The sequence below is a fragment of the Dipodomys merriami genome, unplaced genomic scaffold, assembly GCF_024711535.1.
Source record: "Dipodomys merriami isolate MVZ:Mamm:240054 unplaced genomic scaffold, mDipMer1.0.p SCAF_1, whole genome shotgun sequence".
NCBI lineage: Eukaryota > Metazoa > Chordata > Mammalia > Rodentia > Heteromyidae > Dipodomys > Dipodomys merriami.
The window spans coordinates 49,692,079-49,720,071 of record NW_027202270.1 but is presented as its reverse complement, the minus strand read 5'-3'; the positions used below and the strand labels follow the sequence as shown (position 1 = coordinate 49,720,071).

The following is a 27,993-nucleotide window of genomic DNA, read 5'->3' as shown; positions in this document are numbered from 1 at the left end:
ATAAAACCAAATAAAATAATTTTAATGAAAAAAATAGAAAAATAAGATCTATCAGACTATTTTTAGATTTTCCGCTGAATTAGGTCAACTTGATTTTCTTTGGCTCCATTTTTAGCTTTATTTTTTATGAATTTTCCCAGACTGAAAAGCAACAGAATTTTGCTCTCCTCTGTCCCAGTAATATTTTTGAAAGATATTATTCATTGTAAATGTACTATTCTTTTTGTTGTTGTTGTTGTTGGTTGTGGGGCTTGAACTCGGGGCTTACGCACTAGCCCTCAGCCCTTCAGCTCAAGGCGAGAGCTCTACCACTTGAGCCATACCACCACTTCCTGTTGTTTTCTAGTGGTTTATTGGAGATAAGAATCTCACGGACTTTCCTGCCTAAGCTGGCTTTGAACCTCGATTCTCAGATCTCAGCCTCCTGAGTAGCTAGGATTACAGGCATGAGCCACCAGCGCCTGGTTACTATTCTTTTTTATTTGATTAAGCTCTCTGTGGTTGCTAGTAGGTGTTCATCATGTTAACCCAGGGTCATTTCTGAGAAAAGGGTCTATCAAATGTTAAACAACACTTAGATGGCTATCCCAGAAAAATGATCAAGATATTAGACCCTTATTTACAAAAATGCTTATGTTTCCGAAGCAGAAAGATACAAAAAAAAATCCTAAAGGTATGAACAAAAGTTCCAGTTTATGCAGAGCTTCTGCATGGCAAAGGACATAGCTAGCAAGATCAATAGAAAGCCCATGGATTGGGAGAAGATCTTCACTAGCTATACAACAGACAAGGGTCTCATATCTAAAATATACTTGGAACTCAAAAAATTAAATCCCCCAACAACAAATCCTCAAAGAAACAACTGCCCAATAAATAAGTGGGCTAAAGACTTAAAGAGAAACTTCTCTGAAGAAGAAAGAAGGATAGCCAATAGACACACTAACCTCACTCCAGTTAGAATGGCAAAAATCAAGAACTCTAACAACAACAGATGCTGGAGGGGATGTGGACAGAAGGGAACCTTACTTCATTGTTGGTGGGAATGTAAACTTGTTCAACCACTTTGGAAAGCAGTATGGAGGTTCCTCAAAAGACTTCACATAGAGCTCCCCTATGACCCAGCAATCCCACTTTTGGGCATTTACCCAAATGTTTACAAACAAGACCACACTAAAGCTACCAGCACAACTATGTTTATTGCAGCATTATTTACCATAGCTAAGATATGGAACCAACCCAGATGCCCCTCAGTAGATGAATGGATCAAGAAAATGTGGTATATATACACACAATGGAATTCTATGCCTCCATCAGAAAGAATGACATTGCCCCATTGTTAGGAAATGGAAAAACTTGGAAAAAATTATATTAAGTGAAGTAAGCCGGGCCCAAAGAAACATAGGTCCCATGGTTTCCTTTATTTGCAATATCTAGTATATGTATGAGTCAAGCGGAAAAGGTCAGATAATGTGATGTTAGGAAAATGAATCCTCAGATATGTATTTTAATGTTTTTTCCTTTCATGCATTTGTTTCTAATGCATTTATAAGATGATTTCTTTGTTGCTTTGTATGTCCCTCCCCCACAGTATAACCCCTGCTTTCACTATATTTGATGTCAGTATAACTTGTAGAGGAGATAGGGAAAAACAAGTCGTTTAAGGATACAGGTGGACCTGTTGCAACAATGAGAAGTACAAGTCGTCATGTCGAAAACGAGCTTTACAATGTTGGGGCGGGGGTGGGGGGAAGCAGGGAGGATTGGGTGGAGGGTGGTGGGAGGCTGGGAAGGGATGTGAAGGGTAAACAAAGGAGGAGGCTGCAATGCTTGATAAGAAATGTACTCATTAACCTGCCCATGTAATTGTAACCCCTCTGTACAGTGTGTTCACAAAAAATAAAAATTAAAATTAAAAAAAAATGCTTATGTTTCTAATGTCCTCAGACTCAGTTTAACTTATACATAGAATATTAGATGTTCTCAATAATGTTTGAAACTTTGTATAGAAATCACTTTGTATTTAAAATGAACATTTTTAGGTCTCATGCTTTTGAAATTGTGATTCAAGAAGCAGTTGGTACGGTTGGAATGTATGTGTTGAAACCTTAATTCTCAGGGTAGCAATATTGGAGACTGGAGCCTAAAATAGGTGGGTCATGGAGATGGAGCTCTCATAAATGGACACATGTTTTTCTGGTAAGAATGAGTTTTTAGTTCCCCACTCCTCTCTGGTATTCATTCATGTGTCCTGCCACCTACTAGATTCTCACCAGAAGTCAAGCAATTGCCATTTCCATGCTCTTGGACTTCCAAAACTACAGCTCATGAGTCAAAATGAACATCTTACTCTTAGAAATTACCCAGCTCTAGGTAGTTCTGTTATAGGCACAAAACAGATGCAAGAAGTAAAAGACAGGGTTCAGAAATCTGAACTTTGAAAACACATTTCATTTGACTCTGATTGAAAGTATACTGCATATTCAAAGAAATAGGAACCTAAATTATAATATATATAATATATTATATACCTAGAGAGATAGATGGAATATCTATCTGTCTGTGTCTGTCTGTCTGTCTATATCCCTAAGATGGTTCAATGTAATCCACTGTGTCCTAAAACCACCTCTGAAAATGGAATTGTGTCTAGATAATACGGGTGTGAGTATGTAGTGTGATTTCACCCACCGTGCCTCTGGCATGTGCCTTTAACTGGCATGTTTTTATGTTAGGGTATTTTCTGAGGCGTTCCAGATCTTTGAGTTTCTTTGAAACTTCTATTCACTGTTTGAAAAGTATAATAATGGGTGTGAGCACAGCTTTCAAGGCAACAGAGACAGAAAAAGAAGATAACAAAAATAGGATTCAGGGAAAATAAACCAAAAATAACACATGGGAAGAGGGAGAGAGAAGGGAATACCACAGCTGTGGCAGCCCTTTCTCGAGAAGCAGCGATTGTGCTAACAGGAAGAGCTTTGCTGCTTGCCTCAGGCCTGCCCAAACACAAATCATGGATGTTTTTCTTTTTTTTTACCTTGTTCCAGGTAGATAAATACATACTTTTCTTTCCGCTAGGTAACAATAGGGAAAGTGTAAGAATTCCACCTGTGTTACACATTTCTGAACAAAAGGTCTGGACTTCAAGTGGTTGAGAACAGAAGCGGGTGGTAGGGGGAAGTCAGGGAAATTCAAGATGTTCTAGTGCAAGTATTTAAATGCATATATATATTTGTTGGAAATACTCATCTACTCATCCATCTAAAATAACATTTTAAGTTACACGTGTGTACTTTTCACTGTCCCTCACAGATCAGCTACTATACTTAATTATATCTACAAGATTTCTAATTTAAAATAAAATGGCTTCTGAGTGTCCAAACAACACAGGCAAAAATCTTTGGGAGAGATTCAGTTACTATCATATGTCTTGAAATGCTTTTTAATTTTGAACTATGAATATGCATTAGCTAATTAACAATAAAACACATGATGCATGTGAAATAATGTTTAAAACTCACTGGTGGAGAAGAGCATGTCATACTTTATTGACATTTTTATGTGATGTATTTGTTTTGAGCGAAATACTCCATACTTACAGATCCTGCCCATGTCCATTTTCTTGGCTCCTACCAGATAAAAGTCTTTTTCTGTTTGCTTTTAGCATGTGTCAATGTTCTTTGTCTATCTTCCTTGGGATCTATAAGTTCAGTGCTAAGAAATTATTTTACTTTCGGAATTCTATTTCTCTGTAACTTTAAACTATATATAACATGCTCATGCAGTGATTTTTTTATGTTAAGACGTTATCAGCACAATTGCCTGCTGTTCCTCAGTTGCTGCACCTGAGGATCCTGGTTACTCTGTGAGCATCAAGATACACTGCTCCATGGGGGTCTCCTCTTCCATCAACTCAGGTGCTGCTCATGAACATCTTACCTCACCTCTAAATGTAATCAAGTTCAATCAAAATCCAAATATGAATTGTTAGTATAGTTCCAACAAAATAAATACTTATTTGCTTTATGTATTGTTATTGTTCTTCATTCGTTAGAATAAGGCTTCATACGGTCAGTGAATTGAATCTCTTTGTTCAGAGATATACTTGGCATCTATTCCTGCCATGCAAAATGTGATTAATAAATATGTTATTATAAGTTTTTACCCAATAAGGCAGATGGTAAATACATTACTACAAACATTGCCACTATGCATATATATGCATATATATTGGTGAGTAATTGAGAACACTCAAAATTGGGGTTTACTTCATTTGGCATTCATCAACTGTAACATTTCTTTGTCACAGAGAATTTCTATATAATGTTTAATTCTCCATAACTCTTTATAATAGGCATTATTACCTCATTTTACTGAGGATTTCTAAGTACAAATGACTTAAGATCACAGAACTAGTTTGGAGTGGATACATAAACAAATTTTCATTGCAGCAATCATTCTACTGAATTGCCAAAATGTTTTATGCTAAAATGCCAAGCTATTAATATGGCTTTTAATAAGGAAATGTGGTCTAAGAAATCAAGTTCTCCAGAGAGCTTCAAATTAACACCACATATGTTTAGTTGATACATTGGTTACATAGCAAATTTTACATTTTTACTATTCAAGGTAATAGAAGTTGGATATCCTGATACTTATACTAAAAGCAAGAAAGTAATTTTTATCTTGCAGTTCTTTGTGTCATTATGTCTATGTTGTCCTAAAAAGAGAATGCAAGTTTTAGCTTATTAATGTTCAGTCTGTCTTTCTATTTAACATTACTATTTCCATCTTCAGTCTAAACTGTGAAGTGAGCATACACTGATATCTAGTCTATTCAGGGTTTTTTTGCCAGTTAAGACCTAAATAGTCTACTAAACTTTTTGTGATTATCATTCTTACTTTTTATTAAGGTTTTTTTAAGATGCCATATGCCTTGCTTGATTTATAGACTTGCACTTTAAGTTGCTTTAACTTAATCATATAGAGTGCCTTTCAAAGCATTAACCTAAGGGTAAAATTTTAGATCAGATTAATATAATTAGAAGAATTTTTAATTTATAGCACAGCCAATTCTAATGGAGTCAAATAGAATATTCAAAGTCTTAGTGCTATTTGTCACAGGTCTAATTACTCTTTACATTATATAAACATATTAGCGATAGAATTAAAATTCTTTTTTACCTCTTTGACTTGAAAATATGCTGAAAAATAGGATGCTCAGTTTTAAATTAGAGCAAAAATTGACTATTCCAATGCAGTGTCTTTAAGAATATTTAGATCCTAATTTCATTCTAAGATATTACACATGCACCACAGGCCACGACAAAGTAGACTCACCACAGCACAATTTTCCCATCAAAATATATAAGCAAACCCAGAGATATTTCTCTCCAAAATTCACACCTATGTTACAATTCCAGGAGCTCCTGTTGGCATAATTCCTTAGTGTGTGGTACTTCTATGTTACAGTGAAAACTTCATATAATTAAGACAGGAACACAAAGAAGTTAGGTTTATCTTCCAAGTGACTTCCAAATGAATAAGGTAAACAAAAGCTTCCAAAACTATCATATTGAAAAGTCTGCTTAGCAGACTTTTCAATATATATATATATATAATATATAATTCATATGTATGTACCTATATATATATTTAAATGGTCTCAGAAGTATGAAATGTTTGAAGACAATTACTTTCCAAGTTATTGATGATTTAAGATTTAAGCCATTAGAGAACATTTTCAATGACCATATTGTTAACCCCTTGTCAGTCAAAACAAATTCTACAAAGATACATGTCAACATGAAATATACATCACTTAAGAGCACTAGCAAGGGAAAGACAAAAGCAGGGAACTCTGTGGCCATTAGTACCTGGTGAGGAGAGCAGAACTTCTTGTCACCAGTCAGCCGGTTTCCATCCATGGAGAAAAGGAAGCTTCTTCTTTTGACACTGTCTTCTGATTCAGACTTGGGGAACCTGTCTCCCTCTCTGTTTCCTTCAAAATGCTCCCGCTGCCTTCTTTTCTTCCTCCGGTTTCTCCACTCCTTAGCACTTTTGGAACTTAATTTTGAGGCTTCTGAAGAACTCTCCAGGAGTTCTCCTAATCCACCTATCCCACTGAAGTCTCTTGATGCAGCTGATGCTGCTGCCACGGCCTGTGGTAAAAATGAAGCCAAGCACAGCTTAGACTACAAGCCTGGAAACTACTCACTGACCATAAATGCCGCCTTCAAAGAATATTAGCTGCATATGAAAATCACACCCTCTGGTCTCTTTGTTTTTCTTTACCAGATGAGGTTTTTTTTAATAATGACCTTTCCATTTTAAATATCATAAAGCAATGCCAATGTCTCTACATTAAGGCAGAAACATTTGTGTCTTGTACATATTCCAGATCGGCTTAAGGAAAAATAATTTTGTTGAGATTAGCTTCAGTTCAGAGGACATTTGCTGTCTGTAAATTATCTTCTGTGCACTAAAAACACATATTTCCTCAGTGGTAGTTGCTCCTTTAATAGTACTACAATTCAACCCAGGGATTGTTCCTCTCATTTGCAATTGTCAGCAACTGAGTGGTACTGAGTACTTTTATGTGCTGTTTGTTTCTTACGGGGAATAAAAACACATGAAATGCTGGACATACTAGTACACACCTCTAAACACAAGATAGGAAGGCCATATATTCTAGACCATTGTGATCTACAATAGTGAGATGTGTTTCAACAAAAACAAAAATAAAAAACAACAAAAAAGTAGTGGGAATGTATTGGCTATTTTTTCTTGTTATTTTATTTAATTACTTATTGGACTTTATATGGGGTTACTTTAATTCTAGAGAATTTATTACACAATACTTTTAAAATTTTTAAATGTTTATGAATTATTCATTATTGTAAATGACTAGTGTAAGACTAGTAATGACTAGTGAAAGACTTTTTAAAGGATCATGAGAGTGTCTTCTAACATTTTTTATCCCTGTTTCAGCACTAAGTACTCTTAAGCATTTTGAGTTTCTCCACTGATACAACACAGCCAGTTCAGGGAAAAAGCATGGTAAAGGTATTTTTTTTAATTTTCATCTATGTGAGTATCAGTAATTTTAGACTGGAAATGATTTAAACATGATTGAAGAAAATAATGAGCAACAATATGATGTAAATCAAAGCTAGGTTCTCATTAGGAACGTCTCTGGTTGTAAACATCATCCCAGAAGTGGAAATGACAAATTGTGGAAATGTCCATATTTTTTACAGACATTATCAAATATCAGTAACTCTAATTTGTCTGCCATGTTATCTGTCTTTCTCATAAACCATAACCCAGAAAAGAATTCCCTTAGTGACTATGTGTACTGTGTCTGATATGCCACTGCACCGAAATCAATGTTTGGGGAACAAAAATTAAAAAGGCATCTATCATTTGTCTCAGACACAGGAGTAAGATGGCAGGGAGAACAAAACACCTTAGCCCTGACTTTTTGTCCTGTCTAAGAAAGAACAAAGTGTCATATGCTCCATATAACACTATCATATTTTAGGAAGGAACGAGGGTAAAATGCACTTGTACATCAACATATTTTACTTTGTGCTTTCATATCACATTGTGCTTTGTTTCTTCCTGAGAAAAAGAAAACCCTTCTAAAGTAGTTTTTGTTTTTCAGTCTCATCTCAACTAAGATGGAAATGTCCAAAACAAAGTCAAGACAATATGCTGCAGATTCTTTAGGATCAGCATGATCTCCAAGGATGTAGAATTGCAGTACTCAGTACAGAATTCTTGTGGTGGACACTCCAACACATAACCTGTAGCAAAGATACTTATTTGCTTATATTAAACACTATATCTACACTGAAACTTAGACTGAAAATGATGTAAGAAAATGCCCAGCATTTAAATGAAACACTAATTCAGAATTTTGATATTCTTTAAAATTCCCTATAGTCAGACATCCTGAGTTGGAGGTACTTTTGAGCTCTTTTTTCTTTGGGGGGGGGTCCAGTCGTGGGGCCTGAACTCTGGGCTTGGGTGCTGTCCCTCAGCTCTTCAGCTCAAGGCTAGCGCTTTACGATTGAGCCACCTTCCCAGCCCCTACTTTTGAGTTCTTGTTTGTAATGATCACTCTAATATCATCCCAGATGATTTGATAGGAGATCATTAAGATCCTTTATAATGACTACATAGTATGATAAAGTACATAAATGAAGCACTTATCAACAGCAGGTTAGTTATATTGTACTTCATACATTGAAAGTATATAAACATATACATTTATATTATAACAAGAAATATACCATATATAATAATTTATAAGAAACATATATGTACATACACAAACCATTTTCTTTAGGAAGAAAAAATATTCTGGATCTTTAAAAAAATCTAAATAAAGACCTTCCTTTTCTTATTGTACAGACCCAAACATACAACACTTACTGATTAGCTTGTCCTAGAAACAAAAGAAGTGGTGATACTATTCCCTAACCATCATCTGATAGTCATGCTCATTTAAATCACTTCTGGAATTTGTTTTGCAAATGACATGATTTCCCTACCTATTCTCAGTAACAGTTCAAATAACTCAAAAACCAAAAACAGATTTTTTAAGACAGCAAAGGTAACCTCTGGCACAACATATTTTCTTTGTCACTCATCAACACAAATCTGTCACTTGTTCCACTTCCAGAGACTTGCCGAGTCCCTCAAAGGCAGATGTTTCCTGTCATCTCTCATGTCTGTGTACCTGTTTATACCCAGCTCTATGACACTGTGAATGTCCTGTTTACTTAGTATAGCAAAGATTCTCTCACAATCAACTTGCTGAATACTCTTGTAAAAAATAACAGATTAGCGCTAATATTTATACAGAAAAAAAACATTTCTCCATGATTCATAAGCTAAAACTTGCTTTACCTATTTCTTCTAAAAATGTAATCCCCTGTCTATCTGTTACTTATTAAATAGATAAAAGCCGGTAAAAATCCCATTCAAAGTCTCAAAGACAGTAACCACACTTGTTTTGATTCCATCCTTAATTATAATAAATTTCTCAAATGTCATTATTTCTTAATTTTGTTCTATATCTTATTCCCAATAATTTCCCTATCAGACTTCTATATACTTAAATGGAATACACTAACCTGTGCAATTTTGAACATTTAAAACCACAAAAGCTGAGAGCCAATGGTTATTGCCTGTGGAAGTGGAGCTATGACTCAGGTGGAAGAGTGCTAGCTAAAAAAAAGCTCAGGTATAGCACCTTGGGCCCTGAGTACAAGCTCCAGGATGAGTACACACATGCGTACACACACACACACACACACACACACACACACACACACACACACACACACACAGAGTCATAAAATAAATGCTAATGATCTTGTTCAAAACACTACATTTATGTCTCTTGTAATGATAGTCTTTCCCCAAGTTTTGAAGCTTTGATGTTTGAGTCCACTGAGCTGTATCTTCTTCTTCATGTATACACAATGACTAACGCTGGAGAACCATCGACAAATATCAACTAAAAGTAGAAGTAATGCTAAGCTCTATAAATTTATTTGCTAGATAGTAAGTTCTGAAGTCCGAGGTGGTAATTGGCATGTTGGCAACACTGTAGGATAGGTAATCTCACAGGGGAACTCAGTCTCTCAGGACAAGGATTTAAGTATTGAAACTTTTCATGAGGGCAACTTAAATGTTGTAGAAGTAAAGGTTAGTCAAATCATGAAGATTCAGATACTAGAATCTAATAGATGATTAATACGAGAACTAACATAACCATGATGTAATTAGCTTGTTTATAGTTCCATCAGGCACAGGGCTTTTTTGTTTCTAAATTCAAAGATGTGTATCTTTTACTTAGTACCATTATTTACCCTATATTTACTGCATTTCAGAATGAACACACGATTTTGTTATGTTATTTGTGTAACATTTTAAAATATATACTTTTTTTTTTTGTTGGTCGTGGGGCCCGAACTCTGGGCCTTGGCGCTGTCCCTCAGCTCTTCAGCTCAAGGCTAGTGCTCTACCACTTGAGCCACAGTGCCACTTCCAGCTTTTCTTTTTCCTTATGTGGTGCTGAGGAAATGAACCCAGGGCCTAATGCATGCAAGGAAAGTACTCTACCACTGAGCCACCTTCCTAGCCCCAAATGTATACCTTTGTTTATATGATAATAGAATAATAAAACACCATAAAATAAAATTTCATGCAGTCTTATACCATTTACTTAAAATGTTGAAATGGAAAGTCCTTACCCTCTGAATAGCTCTTATTTTCTTGTCTTACAAATGTGTTTTATTTATAGCATATGAAATAAAACCCATAAATAATTAAATATTGTACAGCTTTCTGGCAACTACATTGGCTACTTTATCAGATGGTCAAGTGTTTCAAATTTGTTTGTAGTTTTCCTTCTAAAATCACTGGAGTGTGATTATATGACTACTCTAAACACAGAGGCAGGACAAAAATAGCAAGGCCTCCATATCCAGAAAATGCTTAATTTTTGGTAGAAAGCCAAGCAACTCATTGTTAAATCCTGTTTTTCAAAAGAGGATGATATACTATATGTTGTCACTTTTCAAGATTGGGAACAGCTGAAAACAAATTTTGAGCCTATAAAATAGTGGGAGAACAACAAAGGAGGGGGTAACAATGCTCTATAGGAAATGTACTCTGCCTTACTTGTGTAACTGTAACCCCTCTGTACAGCATCTTTACAATAAAGAAAATTTTAATTTTTAAAAAAAATCAATTACATATTGTCATTCAAAGACTAATTCAAATTATCTGTGTTTGTTCATCTGAGAAAAATTAATAAATGTCGATATGTATTAAACATTACTTGGACTTCTAATCAAGGTAGAGTAGCAGGGACTAGGTTTAGTCTCTCTCTCTGATAAAAGAGACAAAATACATAAAATCAATGACTGGAGATATTGAACAGTTGATCAAGATGTTCAAAGACACTGGGAAATGGGAAATGAAGAAAGCAAATTCTTCTAGTGTTTTAGAAAATGGCCTTGGGTTGTAAAGCTTCTGTAGGGGGAGGGGGGTGCGGGATGTTGGGAGGGCAGGGATGGGAAGGGGAAACTAAGGGGGAAGCAACAGTGCTTGATAAGAAATGTACTCATTACCTTGCTCATGTGATTGTAACCACTCTGTACAGTATTTTCACAAAAAAACTTACTAATTAAAAAACAAAAAAAGAAATTAACCTTGGGATTTCAGACCACAATGCAGTGGAATATCTGTGTAGACTCTGTTCATGTGAGATATATGGCTGCAGTTCATAAGACACTTCTATGAATATGAATAGAGGAAAGGATTGCACAGAGATACAAACTCCGGATTACTTCTGAGCTTCCTTCATCTCTGAGAATAATACTTATTAATGCTGAGGATTAGAGAGAAAGCCTCCTTTCTCCTACACAGTGCCAGAATCAAATCTTCAAATGATTCAACATGCAAAAGGATCTGTTTATAATTGTTGGAACTATGTTCCATAACAAAGATCAAGGATTTTTATAGGAACACAACAATACCCTACATTCTAAAAGTACAATGGACAGTTTTAATATTCAATTGAAGATTTTTAAAAATGTGAAGAGAATAATATATAACTCATAATAAAGATAAAAATAATCAAATGCAGTAATAACTGAAACAGAAGTGAGAATCAGTAGAAAAGAACACTAAAGTGTTTCATAATTGCATTGTGTATGTAAAAAATATAAATTGAAGATGTACAGAGAAGATGCAGATACAATCTTTACACATGAAACCCACAGTGGCTGAGGTGAAACATGCACTGGTAGGATTAACAAATGATTTCAATCATACAAAAGAAAAGCTGGTAAGGTTGAAAATAAGGCAATAAAAATTATACAAACTGAAATTGGTAGTCTTATTTTAAAATTCATTTGAAGCTATAAAGGATCTGGACTAACAAAAATGGTTGTAAAAGAAAGCCAAAGCTGCTGGGTACTGGTGGCTCATGTCTATAATCCTAGCTAATCAGGAGGCTGAGATCTGAGGATCACGGTACAAAGCCAGCCCAGATAAGAAAATCCGAGAGACTTTTTGGTTCCAATAAACCAATAAAAAATCTGAAGTGGTACTGTGGCTCAGATGGTAGAGTGCTAGCCTTGAGCTGACAAGCTGAGGGACAGTGCTCAGGCCTAGATGTCAAGCCCAACAACTAACAAAAGAAAAAAAAAACAAGCCAAAGTTGAAGAGCTAATGATATTTGTTTTACTATAAAACCACAGTAGTTAAGAGACTACAGTATTGGCACATAATAGAAACAAATCTATCAAGTAGATGGAAAAAAAGATTTATTTTTTAAAAGAAAAGTTGCCTAGGGACAATGAACAAGTTATTTTTGACATAGTTCAAACTCAGTTTAGTGGAGAATAGTTATTTCATTCAATTAATGATATTGAAATGACATATTTGCATGCAAAAAATATGTAACTCATATTTTATGTACACATTAACTTTAATATTATTTACTTAAAACTCTATAGCATTAGAACAATCTTTAGAAAAATATTTGTGCTGTTGACAAAACCTTCGAAGAATCAAAGGCATTAAAAGTGAAAATTAAATTAAAATAAATGAAATGAACTCTCCTTAAAGATGTTAATCAAAGTTAACATTTTAGCCCTTAAAATATGATTAGGTAAATGAAAAAAATCAGTCCCAAGCTGGCATATAATATTTGCAAAACATATTTATGTATTGTACTTGGAATACATAAGTGTAAAGAACATACCAAGCTCAAGTAATAAAAAAACAGCCTTAAAGGAAATAAAAGGCAAAGATTTGAAGATGTGACCAATCACTTCACAAAAGAAATAATATATGCATATATATAATAAGATCATGAAAAATGATTCAGCAAATTAAACATCAATAAGGTACCTGCTAGAAAAACCTAAGTTAAAATGACTGACTATACCAAAAGTTAGCAATTATCTAGAGGAATTGCAACTGAAGCTAACACAAACCAGATTTTACTTATTTATATATTTGCTTGTTTGTTTATTTTATTGTCTCCAAATAATTTTACAGAACGATTTCAGATTCTTACTACATTTCCCCACAACCTCCATCTTAAAATGTGTGGTTCTGCCCACTCCACTTCTAATGCAAATCTATGCTCCCCTTCTCATGAGGTGAAGGCCTCATTTGCTTACATAACATAATGTTGAATAGTAGCAAAAACAATTGGGCCCAGTGCTGTTGACTCACATCTATAATCCTAGCTATTTAAGAGGCTGAGATCTGAGATCATTGTTCAAAGCTAGCCTTTGCAGGAAAGTCCATGAGACTCTTATTTCCAATTAACAACAACAACAAAAAAGCCAGAAGTGGAGCTGTGGCTCAAGTGGTAGAGAGGTAGCTTTGAGCCAGAAATTCGGAGACAGCACCCAGGCCCTGAGTTCAAGTCCCAGAAGTGGCTGGCTTCCAGGCACACACACAAAATCTACAACTGTCTTTAGTCTCAGATGATTTTGCAACATTTCCACATAAGTTGTAGATAACCACTTTCAGAAAACAGAATGCTTAAATGTAGCTATGCATACTGAAGTTTTCTTGTTTTCAGTTTATTTCACAATAAAATTTCAAAGGTGTAACTAGATGAGAGAAAACAATAGTTTTAAATGTCAGTTATATTTCTTTTGTAAATTCAGCTAATACACTGTATTTTACAAATTCAATCAAAAGTTAATTTCTATGAGACAATAACATAGTAAACCTTATTCCTACTGCATTCTCTATGAACTAGCTAATTTCATTATAGTAAAATTTGTTTTGTGAGCATAATTTACCATTTCTTCATAGTACGGCATGACATAATAGAGCATAATACAGTATCCTACATACAGAATAGTGAAGTTGCTTTGACTCTGATTTCACAAACAACTTTAAGTTTGAATTAGTTTCTCTTTACTTATGAAAATGTCTATGTACTAAATAAAAATTCAATTGAATTGGTTTAATTGGAATGTTAGGGCACAACAACATTCCTATTAGATACTAAAATAATGACAAACTTTTTCTTATTATAGCTCAGTACCTGTGCTTCTTCTTGCTGCTTTTTAAGCTGTTCAAGCATCTGCTGAAACTCTGCTTCTTTCTGTTCTGCTTCTTCCAAGGTGGCCTGATTCTGTTCCTCATAGGCCATGGCCACCACAGCCAGAATCAAATTTACCAAATAGAACGAGCCCAAGAATATCACCAGGACAAAAAATATCATATACGTTTTTCCAGCAGCACGTAATGTCTAGAGAAGAAGGGGATAATTTTATTGGTATTTTCAGATAGTGTCCCCCAAGTAAAATTTTCATCAAGAATGCTGTCTGCTATCCAACTTATTTTGATCAACTTACTTTGATTTATTTCTTTTTGTGGTAAGGTAAAATGAACAAGTACACACACACAAACACACACACACTACTCAGATTATCAGAAATTTGATTGTACTGTCATTTCATATAAATACATTCTAAATGAGCATATACTAAGCCCCACTAAATGACTTTATTGGAGTTTACAGTACAGAGCAGTATCGCAAGTGAGAACACTAGGTCTTTAACTTCTTTAAATGGGATTCCATATTATCACAGTCTTCATTCATGTCATTTAGAAATGACATATTTCTTCCCTTCCTCCCTCTTCTAGACTTAATAAACTGAAGCTTTAACTTAATATTATAATTCATTTTTTAAAAACTTTGCATTAATTTTTGATGGTTAACATTTTTATTTATTTATTGACAAATTTATTTACTTATTAGATTTTTTAAATTATGTTAAGAGTGATGTAACAGAGGGGTAACAGATAATGAGTATTGTTTTTTGTGAATAGTGTCACACCCTCCCTCATTCTCTCCTAGCTTTTCCCCTCCTGACTCTCCTCCTCCTCCTCTCCCCAGTTGTATAGGGCACTTTTAACATAGTGTCTAGTGGAGTTCACTGCTGAATTGGTTCCACATTGTCCTACATGCTTCCCTTTCCATTCCCCAAACCAGATAAACTTATATATAAGACAAAGGGTACAGAAATCAAAAGCAATGACAAAAGGGGAAAAGCAAAGAAAATAAAAGAAAAAACAAGAACCCCAAACAGTACAATAAAAAAAGCCTCTTGGGAGGATGGGAAGGGATGGGAAGGGGAAACAAAGGAGGAGGCTACAATGCTTGATAAGAAATGTACTCATTATCTTGCCCATGTAATTGTAACCCCTCTGTACAGTATTTTCACAATAAAAAATAAATAAAAAATTTAAAAAAGCCTCTTGCTTCCATTCCTGGAGTTCATTTCAATAAGCATTATTTTATAGAATCTTTTTTTATATTGTGTTTTATTTTATATATGAAATTACAACTTAAAAACAAACAAAATGAAGACAGGCGTGAATAAAAATGAGAGAACAGCCATGGAGAAGGGGCAAAAAGAGAGAATGATGGGAGATATTTATGGACCCAATATTGCTTGGTTGTTTGAATATCAACTTCAGAGAGAACAGTAATTAACTTTTTTCATAATTGTTGGATTGTTTTTCTTATATGTATTAATTCACAGATACTGTTTAATAGATTTTGACATTTTGCAGGTGCTTTTTAATGCACTCCTTGTACAACTCTTCTTGTACAAGTCTTCTGCTTGTCATGCAAGTGCTCTACTTCTTGAGCCTTACTCCAAATATTTTATAGAATCTTATGCACAGAACTATTCAGCCCTGGTGATTCCCTCCTAAGAATATCCTCCTTTAGTTTAGACTACTGTTTAATAATCATGTCCAGGTGTAATTATTTGTCTTATTATCCATTGTATTACTATCCATACATCTATATGTATATTTCTAGACACATTCTAATGATTACAAATTATGAAAATTATGCAGCCTATGATTATTTAGGTCTGGTTTGCTTCACTTAATATAATTTTTCCAAGTCTTTCTATTTCCTTATGAATGGGGCAATGTCATTCCTTCTGATGAAAGCATTGAGTTCTATTGTATATTTATACATTTTCTTGATCCTTTCATCTACTGAGGAGCATCTGGGTTGATTCCATAACTTGTCTATGGTAAATAATGCTGCAATGAATATGGTTGTGCTTGTGACTTTAGTGTAGCCCATTTTGTGGTCAATTGGATTGATGGCCAGGAGTGGGATTGCTAGGTCATAGGGAAGCTCTATGTTAGTCGTTTGAGGAACCTCCATACTGTTTCCAGAGTGGTTGAGCAAGTTTACATTCCCATCAACAGTGTAGTAGTGTTCCTTTTTTTTTTTTTTTTACCATATTCCTGCTAGCATGTATTATTATCAATTTTCTTGATAATGGCCATTTAACTGGGGTAAGGTGGAATTTCAGTTTTGTTTTGATTTGCATTTCTTTTATGGCCAGAGATGTTAAACATCTCTTTATATGTCTATTGTTCATTCTTATTTCTTCTTTGGAGAAGTCTCTAAGTCTTTAGTTCATTTATTAATTGGGTTTATATGTGCCGTTTCTAGCTCCACAACTAGATTATAAATATCCCAAAGTCATGAACATTCTTTACATGCTCAATATCTTCTTACAAAATGCCAATCACATGAGGAACTCTCCATATGGATACACCCCCATGCATGCACACATATGCCCACACAAACACAAACACATATGTATCTACTAACTAAATGACCATTTAGGATTCAAGGCACTCTTGCTTTAAACCAAACCTTCTTCTTCATTCCAGACTGTAAAACATGTACCCAAATATGTCATTTTACATGTGTTCATCAAAATGAGTCCTAAGCATTCTAATTTGGACCATACCAACTGGTAAAGATTCTCCCAGTAGTCTTGAGTCATGAGTCGAAACAGAGACAAGAAGGCCCAGCTAAATGTGTCAAAGCTTGTGTAGCCATAGTTGGGGTTTCGACCAGCCTTGACACAGATGTACCCTTCTGGACATTGCCTGTGAAAAACAGAAATGACGGTGAGAGCAGCATAGAAATTGTATTAATGACAACCAATTTGACCTCAGTGATTGTCAAAACTCTGAATTGCAATGGTTATCCATGATTAACTTCACTTGATCTTCATTTCTACACTTCAGGTCATAGGGGAAATTCATCACATGAAATGTATTAGAAAAAGAATCAGTAGAAAAGTTAGGTGGAAGGAAGTCAGATTTATGGACACTCAGAATAGCAGCCACACACTTCCATCATTATTCTATTATTTATTAAGTGGTAAGAACCAATAATAAAAAAACAAAAGCCAAAAGACCGTCAAAGGGTAGGGAACCACTTAGTGATTTATTTTATTAAACAGGTTTATAGAACTATCACAGTAAAATTTATATTTTAGGATCATTTTAAATTTATGACAAAAGTAGAAAAATTATATGGACTCCCTTCATGCAAATGGCCAGATTCCAATATAGACATATTCCAATTTACGAAACTTTATTTGTATTTCCTGAGTTTTCCCCTAATTACTTTTTCTAGAAGAAGATACATATCAGATTTAGTTGTCATGTCTCCTTAGGTGGTTCCTGATTGGCTCTGTTTTCAGGCTTTCCTTGTTATTGCTGACAATAATGGTTTTGAGTACTAGCTGAGCATTTTGCAGAATGCCCTTAGGTTAAGAATTATCTCATGTTTATCTCAATATTGTTTCAATTATTATAGTTTTTGGGTGGAAGCATGTAGAAGTAGGTCTAATTATCAGCACATCATTCCCAAGGAAACATACTCAGTGACTTTTTCACTGTTAGTAACTTTCTCCACCTCACTTAAAGTAGTTTTTGTTCTTTCTCCATTGTAAGTTTGCACTTTTCTTCTCCATATTGTATCCTTTTGAAAATAGCCAGAATATGCCAGTCACACTTAATAAATGGGTAGTTATAATCTCTAAAATTATAGAGTATTACAAAATTATTTGGAATTCTACATGGGATATTGTTCATTATTCCTGATTTATTTGTTTATTTAATCATTTGTTTACATCATTATATGTTCATGATTTTTTACTTCTTGAATTATAATGCAATGATATTTTCATTTCTTGCTCAAAATTTTCCTTGTTTGGCCACTAGAAGTTTTCTTAGTTGGTCATTTGTGTTAGTATGAAATACACCTGAGGCTGCATGTTTTGTTGTTTCTTAGTCTCTTCTTATTTTCTAGCACACAACATGCTTCAGAATCAGCTTTTATTTTCCCAACTGTTTATCCAATTGGCCCTGGTTTCTTTTATTGGAGACTTCAAAAACAAAGGAGGAGGTAACAATGCTCTCTAGGAAATGTACTCATTACCTTACTCAGGTAACTGTAACCCCTCTGTACAGTATCTTTACAATAAAAATATTTTTAAAAAAGAAAGAAAAAGATATAGACAAGACAAAAAAGAAAGAAATCAAGATCTGGGTGACAGATCAGATGGTGTTTGTTGCTACCAAGATAGCATTACTTCTGTGTCTTCTCTACTTACAAAACAGAACAATTCATTTGTAACACACACACACACACACACACACACACACACACACACACACACATTTCTGGATCTGTTTAGATAAGCGAAACTTAAAGTTAAGGTCATGTCTGTAAATCTAATCCACCACCACAGGGATCATTCTAGACTCTTCCATTTGCTTATTTGTCATTATAAATGTGAAAAACCTGGCTACTATCCACTACCCATTTATTCATTCATTAATCGATAGCAGTACCTATGCATAGATATTTCATGATAATCGATATTGCTATTGGGAAGCAACTTTATCTCCTACAGTATTGTTCCTTTTATCTTTAGTTTCACAAACTCCACTAAGTTCAAAAGTGAAATTTAATACATTACATTATTGATATTTTTTTTTCTTTCAGTACTAAGGCTTGAATTCAAGGCCATGTGCTCTCATTCCACTATTTCACGCATGGTTCATGCTCTACCACTTGATCTATGCCTGCAGTACCACATTTTGCTGGTTAATTGACAATAGAATTCTCAGACTTTTCTCTCTAGGCTGACATCAAACTGCCATCCTTAGATCTCAGCATCCTGAGTAGCTAGCACCAAGCCACGTGCTACAATTTCTTGACATGTAGCACATTAATCTACTTCCTCTAGTGATGTAGTTTCATAAGTTTGAAATATATTTAAATGTTTTGTCACATTCATTTCCTCACAAAGACTTTACAATTTATATACATTGATTTTCCTACTTTGCTTTATAACTTTGGACAAATATTTAATGTTCATATTCATTCTTACACAACTGTATAGAATAGTTTCTTCTGTTCCATGTTTCACTTAGTAAACCTGTGACCATACTAAAAAGATTAATTTTTTATTCATTTCTACCATTTTGTCTTTCCAAGAATGTCATATAATTATAATGGTATAGTAGATAACTTTCTCAGGTTGGCATTTATTTTCACATGGAAATATGCATTTCAGGTTTATCAAAGTCTTTTTTATCATTAAATACTCTTTCACTTTATGCACATACCACAGTTCATTTGTTAATTTACATTTGAGAGACATTTTTGTTTGCTTCCAGTTTGGAATGATTCTGACTTATAGCTGTTGTAAACATTCACAAGCAAGTTACTGTGTAGTCATGTTTTCAAATTAGTTGGCCAAAAGTTCTAGCGGTAGTCTTGGTAGTCTTGTTTATTGTCTTGGAAGACTTTTTTTTTAAGAATCTGCCTTTTTTTCAAATTTTCTTTTTTTTATTGCATTCCCACCAGCAATAAATAAGAGTCCTTGCAATGACAAACTAATAACTCAGAAAAGGCACTTCCTCAGATGGCAGAATCACATCATTTATCCAGAAGCCAGTCTTCTGGATTTTTTCTACATATATTTTTTCTACCTACTTTTTTTGCAAAAAAAAAAAAAGATGTGTCTTACCCTGCATCTGAGCCATTTCCACAGAGTAATGGGTCTTTCTGTCCATCCAGCACATAAAAGTGACCTGTTCATATAAAGAATATGTGATTTCGTTTCCAAATTAATACTGTTCACATTAAGAATACATCAGTTTAATTATGTAAATTATTTCCCAGTCATACACTAACAGTGGATAGCTACAAAGGTGCCATCATTCTCACAGTCTCAGCTATCTATATTTGAAACCTCATTCAACAAGAATAAGGTAAACATAATAGCAATAATTCTTACTGTCATCTGCAATGTAATCCTTCCAATTAAATGTGCTCATTGTTATATTAACAAATGTCCCATTTGGCGCTATTGTGCCATTAAAGTAGGAAGTGGTATTGGTTTCAAAAGCAGACTCGCTCGGGGGCCATTGCAAACATTTATTCCTCAGGTTGCCCATGAACAGCTGCAGCCCAATGAGAGCAAACACGCTCAGACAGAACACAGTGAGGATCATGACGTCGGAGAGCTTCTTCACCGACTGGATGAGGGCGCCCACAATGGTCTTTAAACCTGAAGAGAGAGAACCTCCTGTCAGCCTACAAAAGCACCATGAACCATGTCTTCATACACACAGGTATACGCACACGTGCACATGCACGCGCGCACACACACACACACACACACACACACACACACTATTCCCCGTGCAAACACATGGTTGGCTACATACATTAAAGCTTTATGGATAGCCTAATGATTTAGGAAATAAAGAATTGGCTTTCTATGAACACAATGCTTTCTGAAAGTTCAAAATAAAAGTTTGCCTATCTAAGCATAAAGTTTTGTTTATGAAGTTCTATTTGCTGTCAGAATTATGTACAAGACAAAGATGTTATTTTTCCTTTCAGATAATATATCATGAGCTTGTTTGCCCCCAATCCATTCTTTCAATTAGTCTTCATGAGCAGTAATTTAGAGGAGAAAAGAATTGTAAGCTAATACAAATCCCATGTCATTTGCAAGCTTTTTCAGAATCATCTTTACTCCTTTATAAAAGATCTATTTCAGAAATAGATCTGCAGTGAGTGGTGCAATGCAAATCAGTTAGTAAAGCCATGGTCCGTGGTAGCAAAGCTTTATCAGAATGCAAGGGTAAACTGTAAGTCATAAGTACACGTGCGAGACAGACTGTCAAACCAGTATTTTTCATAGATGTCTCATGCAGTTTTCTGTTAAACTCAAAGGCTGACTTTATCAATAATTGTGCTTTCTAGAACCATAGGGATCAAGCTGACATTAAAACATCATTTGGCAATGTTTAGGAATGATAATGAGCACCAATAAGCACCAAGGCTATTGCTCTTCATGCAATTTCAACCTCAATGCTCTTTAAAGTCAGCCTCGGTGTTTAACCTAGCTCTCACCTGGAATGACTGAAATTGTTTTCAATGCCCGGAGAACTCTGAATGTTCTCAACGCTGAGACATTGCCCAGGTCCACAAACTCTGTCACATATCTGTAATAGGGGTCCACACACAAACACAATAACACACAAGAAAAGTTGGAGATATAAGGGCCTACTACCTTTTACTAGTTTCTTCTTACCTGGAATTACAGAAATAGTTTTCAGAGCTCTCAAGACTCTGAAAGTTCGAAGAGCTGAAACATTGCCTAGGCTTACAAATTCTGTTACATACCTGTAGGATTAAATCAGAGTTACTGATAGTTTTGGCAAAGTTCATACTAAATAATTAGTGCTGGGCTTGGTATATATAGCCCCTTGTCTTTAACAAATGGGATGAGTATAGACCACAGGGCGTTGCATAATGATAGTTGCCTTTAAGAAAAAAATTACTTTGTTTCTATGTAAATTTCACTAATATAATCGCTTTTCAAAATTCGTGAAGTACAATTGTTGCTATTAAACTGTAGTCAATAAATAACTTCATTTTAATGAATAGAAAGAATATAGGACATGAAAGGAATTCTGTTTAAGGTTCGTTTATAAAATATATTTATCTCACAACATGTATTCTCAAAATATAAGAGGCATGTAAACTAACCAGAGAACTATGCACCTAAAATATGTCTCCTCATATTTGGTTTATGCTGCAACTACTATCACTTATTTGAATCTATCAAAGTTAAAGAAATTACTCACGCCATCACAATGACACTGAAATCCAGCCAGTTCCATGGATCACGAAGGAATGTAAAATCTTCTAAGCAGAACCCTCTTGCCAAGATTTTTATGAGTGACTCAAAGGTATAGATCCCAGTAAAGGTATACCTGGGAAAAGCATGGAAGACATTAACTAAGAATTTCCTTTGAACTGCTAAAATACATGTTCTTTCTTTCTTTCTTTCTTTCTTTCTTTCTTTCTTTCTTTCTTTCTTTCTTTCTTTCTTTCTTTCTTTCTTCCTTTCTTTCTTCCTTTCTTTCTTTCTTCCTTTCTTTCTTCCTTTCTCTCTTTCTTTCTCTCTTTCTTTCTTTCTTTCTTTCTTTCTTTCTTTCTTTCTTTCTTTCTTTCTTTCTCTTTTTCTTCCTTTCTTCCTTTCTTTCTTTTTCCTGTCCTGGAGCTTTAACTCAGGCATAGGTTCTGACCTTGAGCTTTTTTTTTTTTAAGCTCAAGGGTAGTACTCTATCACTTCAGCCCCAGCTCCACTTATACCTTTTTTTTTTTTTTTGGTGATTCATTGGAGATAAGAGTCTCTCAACTTGAGCTGAGATTTGAACTGCCATCCTTAGATCTCAGACTCTTAAGTAGCTAGGATTACATTCATGAGCCACTAGCATCAGACTCAAAATAGACAGTTTAAAGTATGACAAAACTAAGCAAATTATTACAGCAAAGAGAAAATATATTCTTCAGTAATCTATTCTTACTAAATCATTTAGGTTTTAGCATAATCATTTCATTAATTTTGTGGATAATCATTAAGGTTTATCCCCTTTTGCAGCAGTGTCTGACAGCTTATAAACCACACATATAACCTTCTAATTTCTAATGGCCAAGTGAAAAAAAAAACTAAGAAGAAACCAGTCAATGGCATTTGCTATTATATTTTATTTAAATAAGAATATAATCATCTCCTAGCCAAATTTAGTGGGTAAGCTCATGCTAAAATATTTATATGTATTATATAGTATGGAGAATGAACTTCTTTCTTTATCCTTGAGACAGATATAGTGTTATAAAACTTTTCTTTCATCTTTTAATCTCTGTTTCTCTTTCACTCTGTCTCTTCCTCCATATATGTATATACAAGATCACAAGAAAAATATTTCCATTCTTCAATATTGTGTGTGTGTGTGTGTGTGTGTGTGTGTGTGTGTGTGTGTGTGTGTGTGTGTGTGTGTGTGTGTGTGTGTGTGTGCTCTCATGATTACCACAATTCAGGGATAAACAAAATTCTTAAAGCCAACCTGGTACCCTGTTACTATTTACATTGGTCCAAATCATGTTAAATTTGTTTTAATCAAGTTTGTTTCCAAAAATCACACAAAGCTTTTGGGATTCCTATAAAATGTTGGACATTTCTACCCCTTTCCCCTATGAGGGCTGACAAAAAAGTTATTTCTGTTTCTTCTAAAAAATAGTTGAGAGGATTTGGTTTTCAGCATTGTGTTCTTTAGAAGAATAATTTAAGTTTATTTTTTCAGAGTACTTCAAGTACTTCAAAAAATTGATGCACTCTTAGTTTTTAAATCATTTTTTCCAACTTATATGTACAAGTGTTTGGATAGTATGTTCATAAGTTTCCTACATACAATTTTCTCATAGGAGGCAAATGATATAAGAAGAAATTGAGTATTTGCAGAAACCATCATATCTACTTTTCCTTAGTTCCTCCTAACTCAATGGTTTCATGAAGAATAATTGGTAATTTTACTTATGAAGTAGCTGTCTATTATGAACAGAGATACTTTAAAATTCCAAGCTTCTGTGTATCTTCGCTTTAGTTCAGATCTCTGTATACTACCTGTAATTAACATGCCATTTTGTTTGTAGAGATACCTGATCCTTAAAGGGCCTGAGAAACACTTTATATAGATTTTTTTTTTTAGATATAGTGCCTTGTAAGAAAATTGTACATTCCCAAAGTAAGAAAACTTTTGGAATACAACGTGACAATAGCTGTGCAAAGAAGCCAGTCATAGTGCTTAACATCTAGACAGAGATTACCCAGCAAGGCATTTACATGTGCTAAAATTAGCAAACTGGACTGGACAGGTAAGTGGGAAGTAGGAGAGCTTGATCTTTCTTAGCTCAGCCCCCTCTAGGCTGCTGACATCATCATGCTGTCTTTTCTGTCTGTGTCACAATTTTTATCTGCTGCAATTATAATGTCTATAGAAACATTCTGCCTTCAATAGTTCTAGGTTCACTACATAATATCACCCTTATACCCCATTCTGTGTACTCTTATTATTCTGTGTCTTTGCTCAGAGACTGATGCTGATATCAGTCCTCCCCCTCCCCGGCCCTTTCTTTGTTGTATTGGGCTTTAGACTCAGGGCCTTACACTTGCCACTTGTCATGTTCCTGTTCTTTTATGTTATAGTTATTTTTCAATTAGAGTTGTGCACTAGTTCTAGAGAAGACCACATGGAACAGGATTACAGATATATATCATTCTCAGTTTATTTGTTGAAATGGGATCTTACTAATTTTTTTGCCATCATTTGTCTTAAGCCATGAGTCTCCACATCTATATTTCATAAGTAAGTGATTAGAGATATAAGCCACCATGCCTAGCCAATAACTTTTATTTTCATCCCCAAACAGAGTTATCTTCTCTGTTCCTTGGGATGTTTATTTATTTATGTATTTTATATAACCACTACTATTTTTATTTTCCTGCTGGATTACTGTTCTTTTTAATTGATCAGAAAACTTATGTGAAGTCTTCTAACTGAAAGATATAAGTAAAAACGTTTCTAAGGCTAAGTCTAAAGCCAGGAACCAGTGGCTCATGCCTGTAATCCTAGTTATTCAGGAGGCTGAGAACTGAGGATCACAATTCAAAGCCAGTCCACACAAGAACGTCCATGAATCTGTTATCCCCAAATAATCACAGCATAAGCTGTAAGTAGCACTGTGGTTTAAGTGTTAGAGTGCTAGCCTTGAGCAAAAAAAGAGCTCAGGAACAGTGCCCAGGCCGAGTTCATATAGTACTCACGGGTGGGGACATCTGGTCTGAAGTTCATGTAAGGTCCCCAAATCATTTGGTTCTCAAACACATATGCTTCTCATCAGCTACCTGGGCCATCTGCCCATAACACCTTCTATTTCTTCATATTTTTATATAAATTACCTTACATGTGAGTGACAAGGCAATAATATTCACACACAGAAATTTAGTCTGTATGTAATTTCCTACAGCATGTTAATATTTGAAACAATAAGGAAAACTTTTTCTCACACTTAAATAGATAATCTCTTGGAATAGTTAAAAAGAAGCTGGAGTCTATGGCTCACACCTATAATACTAGCTACTTTGGAGGATGAGACTAGTAGTATTGTAGCTGGAGGCTAGCCCAGGTGGAAAAGTTCACGATATTCCCTTCTCAATACATGGCTGAGCACAGTGGTGCATGGCTGTCATACCAAGGAACATGGGAGGCTGAGATTGAGAGGGTTGTAGTGTGAGGCCAGCCCAGACAGAAACGTCTGGCCATCTCCACAGAAAAAAATGGGGCACAGTGGCACATCTATGATGGAAAACCTAAAAGTAGAAGGATTGCAGCTTGGGTGTATACCCAGACATGAAGTGGGACCCAATTCTAAAAATAATCAATGAGAAATGGGGCTGGAGGCATAGCTCAGCAGAGTCACGTCAACTTTATAAGCACACGGTCTTGAGTTCAAACTCCAGTGCCACCAAAGGAAAAAGAATGAGGGAAGATGGTAGAAAATAAATAGACGTGTTTTCCCTTATTGCAAGAAGGAGATGGCTTAATGTCCTCAGAAATGTCTGTGGTTAGACATTTGTTCTTGAGTTGAAATTCTGAATCAAATATTTTATTCTGATAATAACAAACAAATGGGAGCTTGGTAAGACATGTATGCATTATCCTGCCATGTAATTGTAACTCCTCTGTACAGTATGTTCACAAATTAAATTAAATTTAATTTAAAAAAAAACAAACAAATGGGGATGGGTATTCATCTCATAGAGGAAAAAAGAGATTAGATGCAAATATTGGAAGAATAGCTAAACAAGCATCTTTCTTTGAGATAACTATTGTTTTTATTAGTGTTCTGGTCACAACATTACACAAGTTTTGAGTAATCTGTCCTTAATCATGTTTTCCCTTAGTCTATATTGCATCTTGAGACCAGATTTGTAGATGAAGAAAGATATCTTAGGGTTTTAGTACACATACTATTGCTGAATAACCTGCACATCTTAAGTATAACTTAGATGTATAAAATGTCGAAGCCTCTGAACTTAAACATCTAAATATAATGATTTAACCTAAACAAGAAATCTAACAGAATGATGTAGAACTACCTATGCCATTTTAACCAGAATATAACAATAATGACAGTACATACAATAAAATAAATTACTTCATCACATTACTCAAATAATATTATAATCGTATCTAAAATGATTACTTTTTATGCTAACTGATGGATTTAATTTACTAAAAAAAGTATACTAAATTATAACCTTTCTTGAAAAGATATTACCATGAATTTGTTGAAATACTTACCTATAGAAGGAAAAACTCCCCCAAAGAACTTCCCTTATCTTCTTTCATATTATGGAAATAACTTTTTTCTTAGTAGTATTTAGTCTGACTCCAAAAACCATAAGACAGACCATAAGCACAGGAGATTGTTAGAGAACTTGAGTGTGCATTTCTCACTCCAAGAAGTTATTCCTACTTACTCTACATTCTTCGTCCACTCTGGGGGGTTACTCAAGGTCATAAATACACAGTTGGTCAAAATAGTGCACATGATAAGCATGCTGAATAAAGTAGATTATAGTTAAGGAAAAATTCTAGTTTGTTCTCATCACCATTTATAAAAAATCCACTCCAAAACATTCATCAACATAAGTTAATTTTGAAATTAATTTTACTGAGTTATATTTCAACAATAGTAAAAAAACATAAGAAAATTCAAAGCCTGCTCTATGCACTAGTCAACTTTTTTTGAAAAAGTTATGTCAAATGTTCATACAATTGAAAGATGTCTCCATTTGCTGCAAATAAAAGTGATTGTACACTTCAATCAGTTGTGTGAAATTATACAGCAAGGAGAATGCATCAGTTTATGTTTATGGAGAAAGCGAGGGAGAGAGAATAGGAAGGAGGGGTGTGTTTGGCAATTCAGAAAATAATTCTAAATGCATAGACTATAACATTGTTCAACAACTGTTACATTTCAATTGAAGATAATAATTGTGTGAGGAAAATGGGATCTTGTTTCTCCTGTATGCTACTTATACACATTTACTGTTATGGTTTCATATTTACTCTATAATTACCCTGATAACTCTATGCATAAGTATGTTATACCTAGTTGAAAAACCAAAACAACACAGAAAGAGGCCAGGAGCTGGTGGCTCATGCCTGTAATCCTAGCTACTCAGGAGCCTAAGATCTGAGGATCGTGATTCAAAGCCAGCCTAGGCAAGGAAAGTCCATGAGACTCATCTCCAATGTAACCACCTGAAAACTGAAAGCGATACAGTGGCTCAAGTGGTAGAGCATTAGCCTGGAGCTGAAGAGCTCAGAGACAGAGCCCAAGCCCAGAGTTCAAGCCCCCATGACCGACCAAAAAAAAAAACAGTAAGAACAAACCAATTAAAGTTACAACAACAACAACAACAACAACAATAATAATAATAATAATAAACTAATACTCATCTCAATGCAATTGTACAAGCATTTAAAATTTAAATAGCATTTTCTTTAAGAAATACCATTCAGACAACTCCCATAGAAAGGATATGAGTGTACCAAAATCTTAATAGCAATTTTCCTGACAGGGTTTAGTGGAGTTAAAATGTACAGGGCAGAGGTGGCACTGAACCGGAAGATGGCCTTCCCTTTATTCAATACTATGAAAGTCTG

General features: G+C 34.7%; 1 protein-coding gene across 6 annotated transcripts in view; it reads right to left on the bottom strand.

Moving 5' to 3' along the window:
- Nucleotides 1-27,993, bottom strand: part of LOC138826555 (sodium channel protein type 3 subunit alpha) — a 115,732-nt gene that overhangs the window by 50,949 nt on the left and 36,790 nt on the right. For 4 of the 6 annotated variants that reach the window (XM_070021818.1, XM_070021817.1, XM_070021820.1 and 1 more), the window contains 9 exons: nucleotides 27,873-27,990; nucleotides 26,802-26,892; nucleotides 22,060-22,188; nucleotides 21,323-21,414; nucleotides 20,196-20,468; nucleotides 19,926-19,989; nucleotides 16,842-16,983; nucleotides 14,093-14,299; nucleotides 5,871-6,155 (listed from right to left, as the gene is read on the bottom strand). In XM_070021818.1, coding sequence (XP_069877919.1) covers nucleotides 5,871-6,155; nucleotides 14,093-14,299; nucleotides 16,842-16,983; nucleotides 19,926-19,989; nucleotides 20,196-20,468; nucleotides 21,323-21,414; nucleotides 22,060-22,188; nucleotides 26,802-26,892; nucleotides 27,873-27,990 — 1,401 coding nt within the window. Of the gene's footprint in view, nucleotides 1-5,870; nucleotides 6,156-14,092; nucleotides 14,300-16,841; nucleotides 16,984-19,925; nucleotides 19,990-20,195; nucleotides 20,469-21,322; nucleotides 21,415-21,503; nucleotides 21,596-22,059; nucleotides 22,189-26,801; nucleotides 26,893-27,872; nucleotides 27,991-27,993 lie in introns of all 6 variants that reach the window. The other 2 variants (XM_070021819.1, XM_070021833.1) reach the window with 1 other exon arrangement.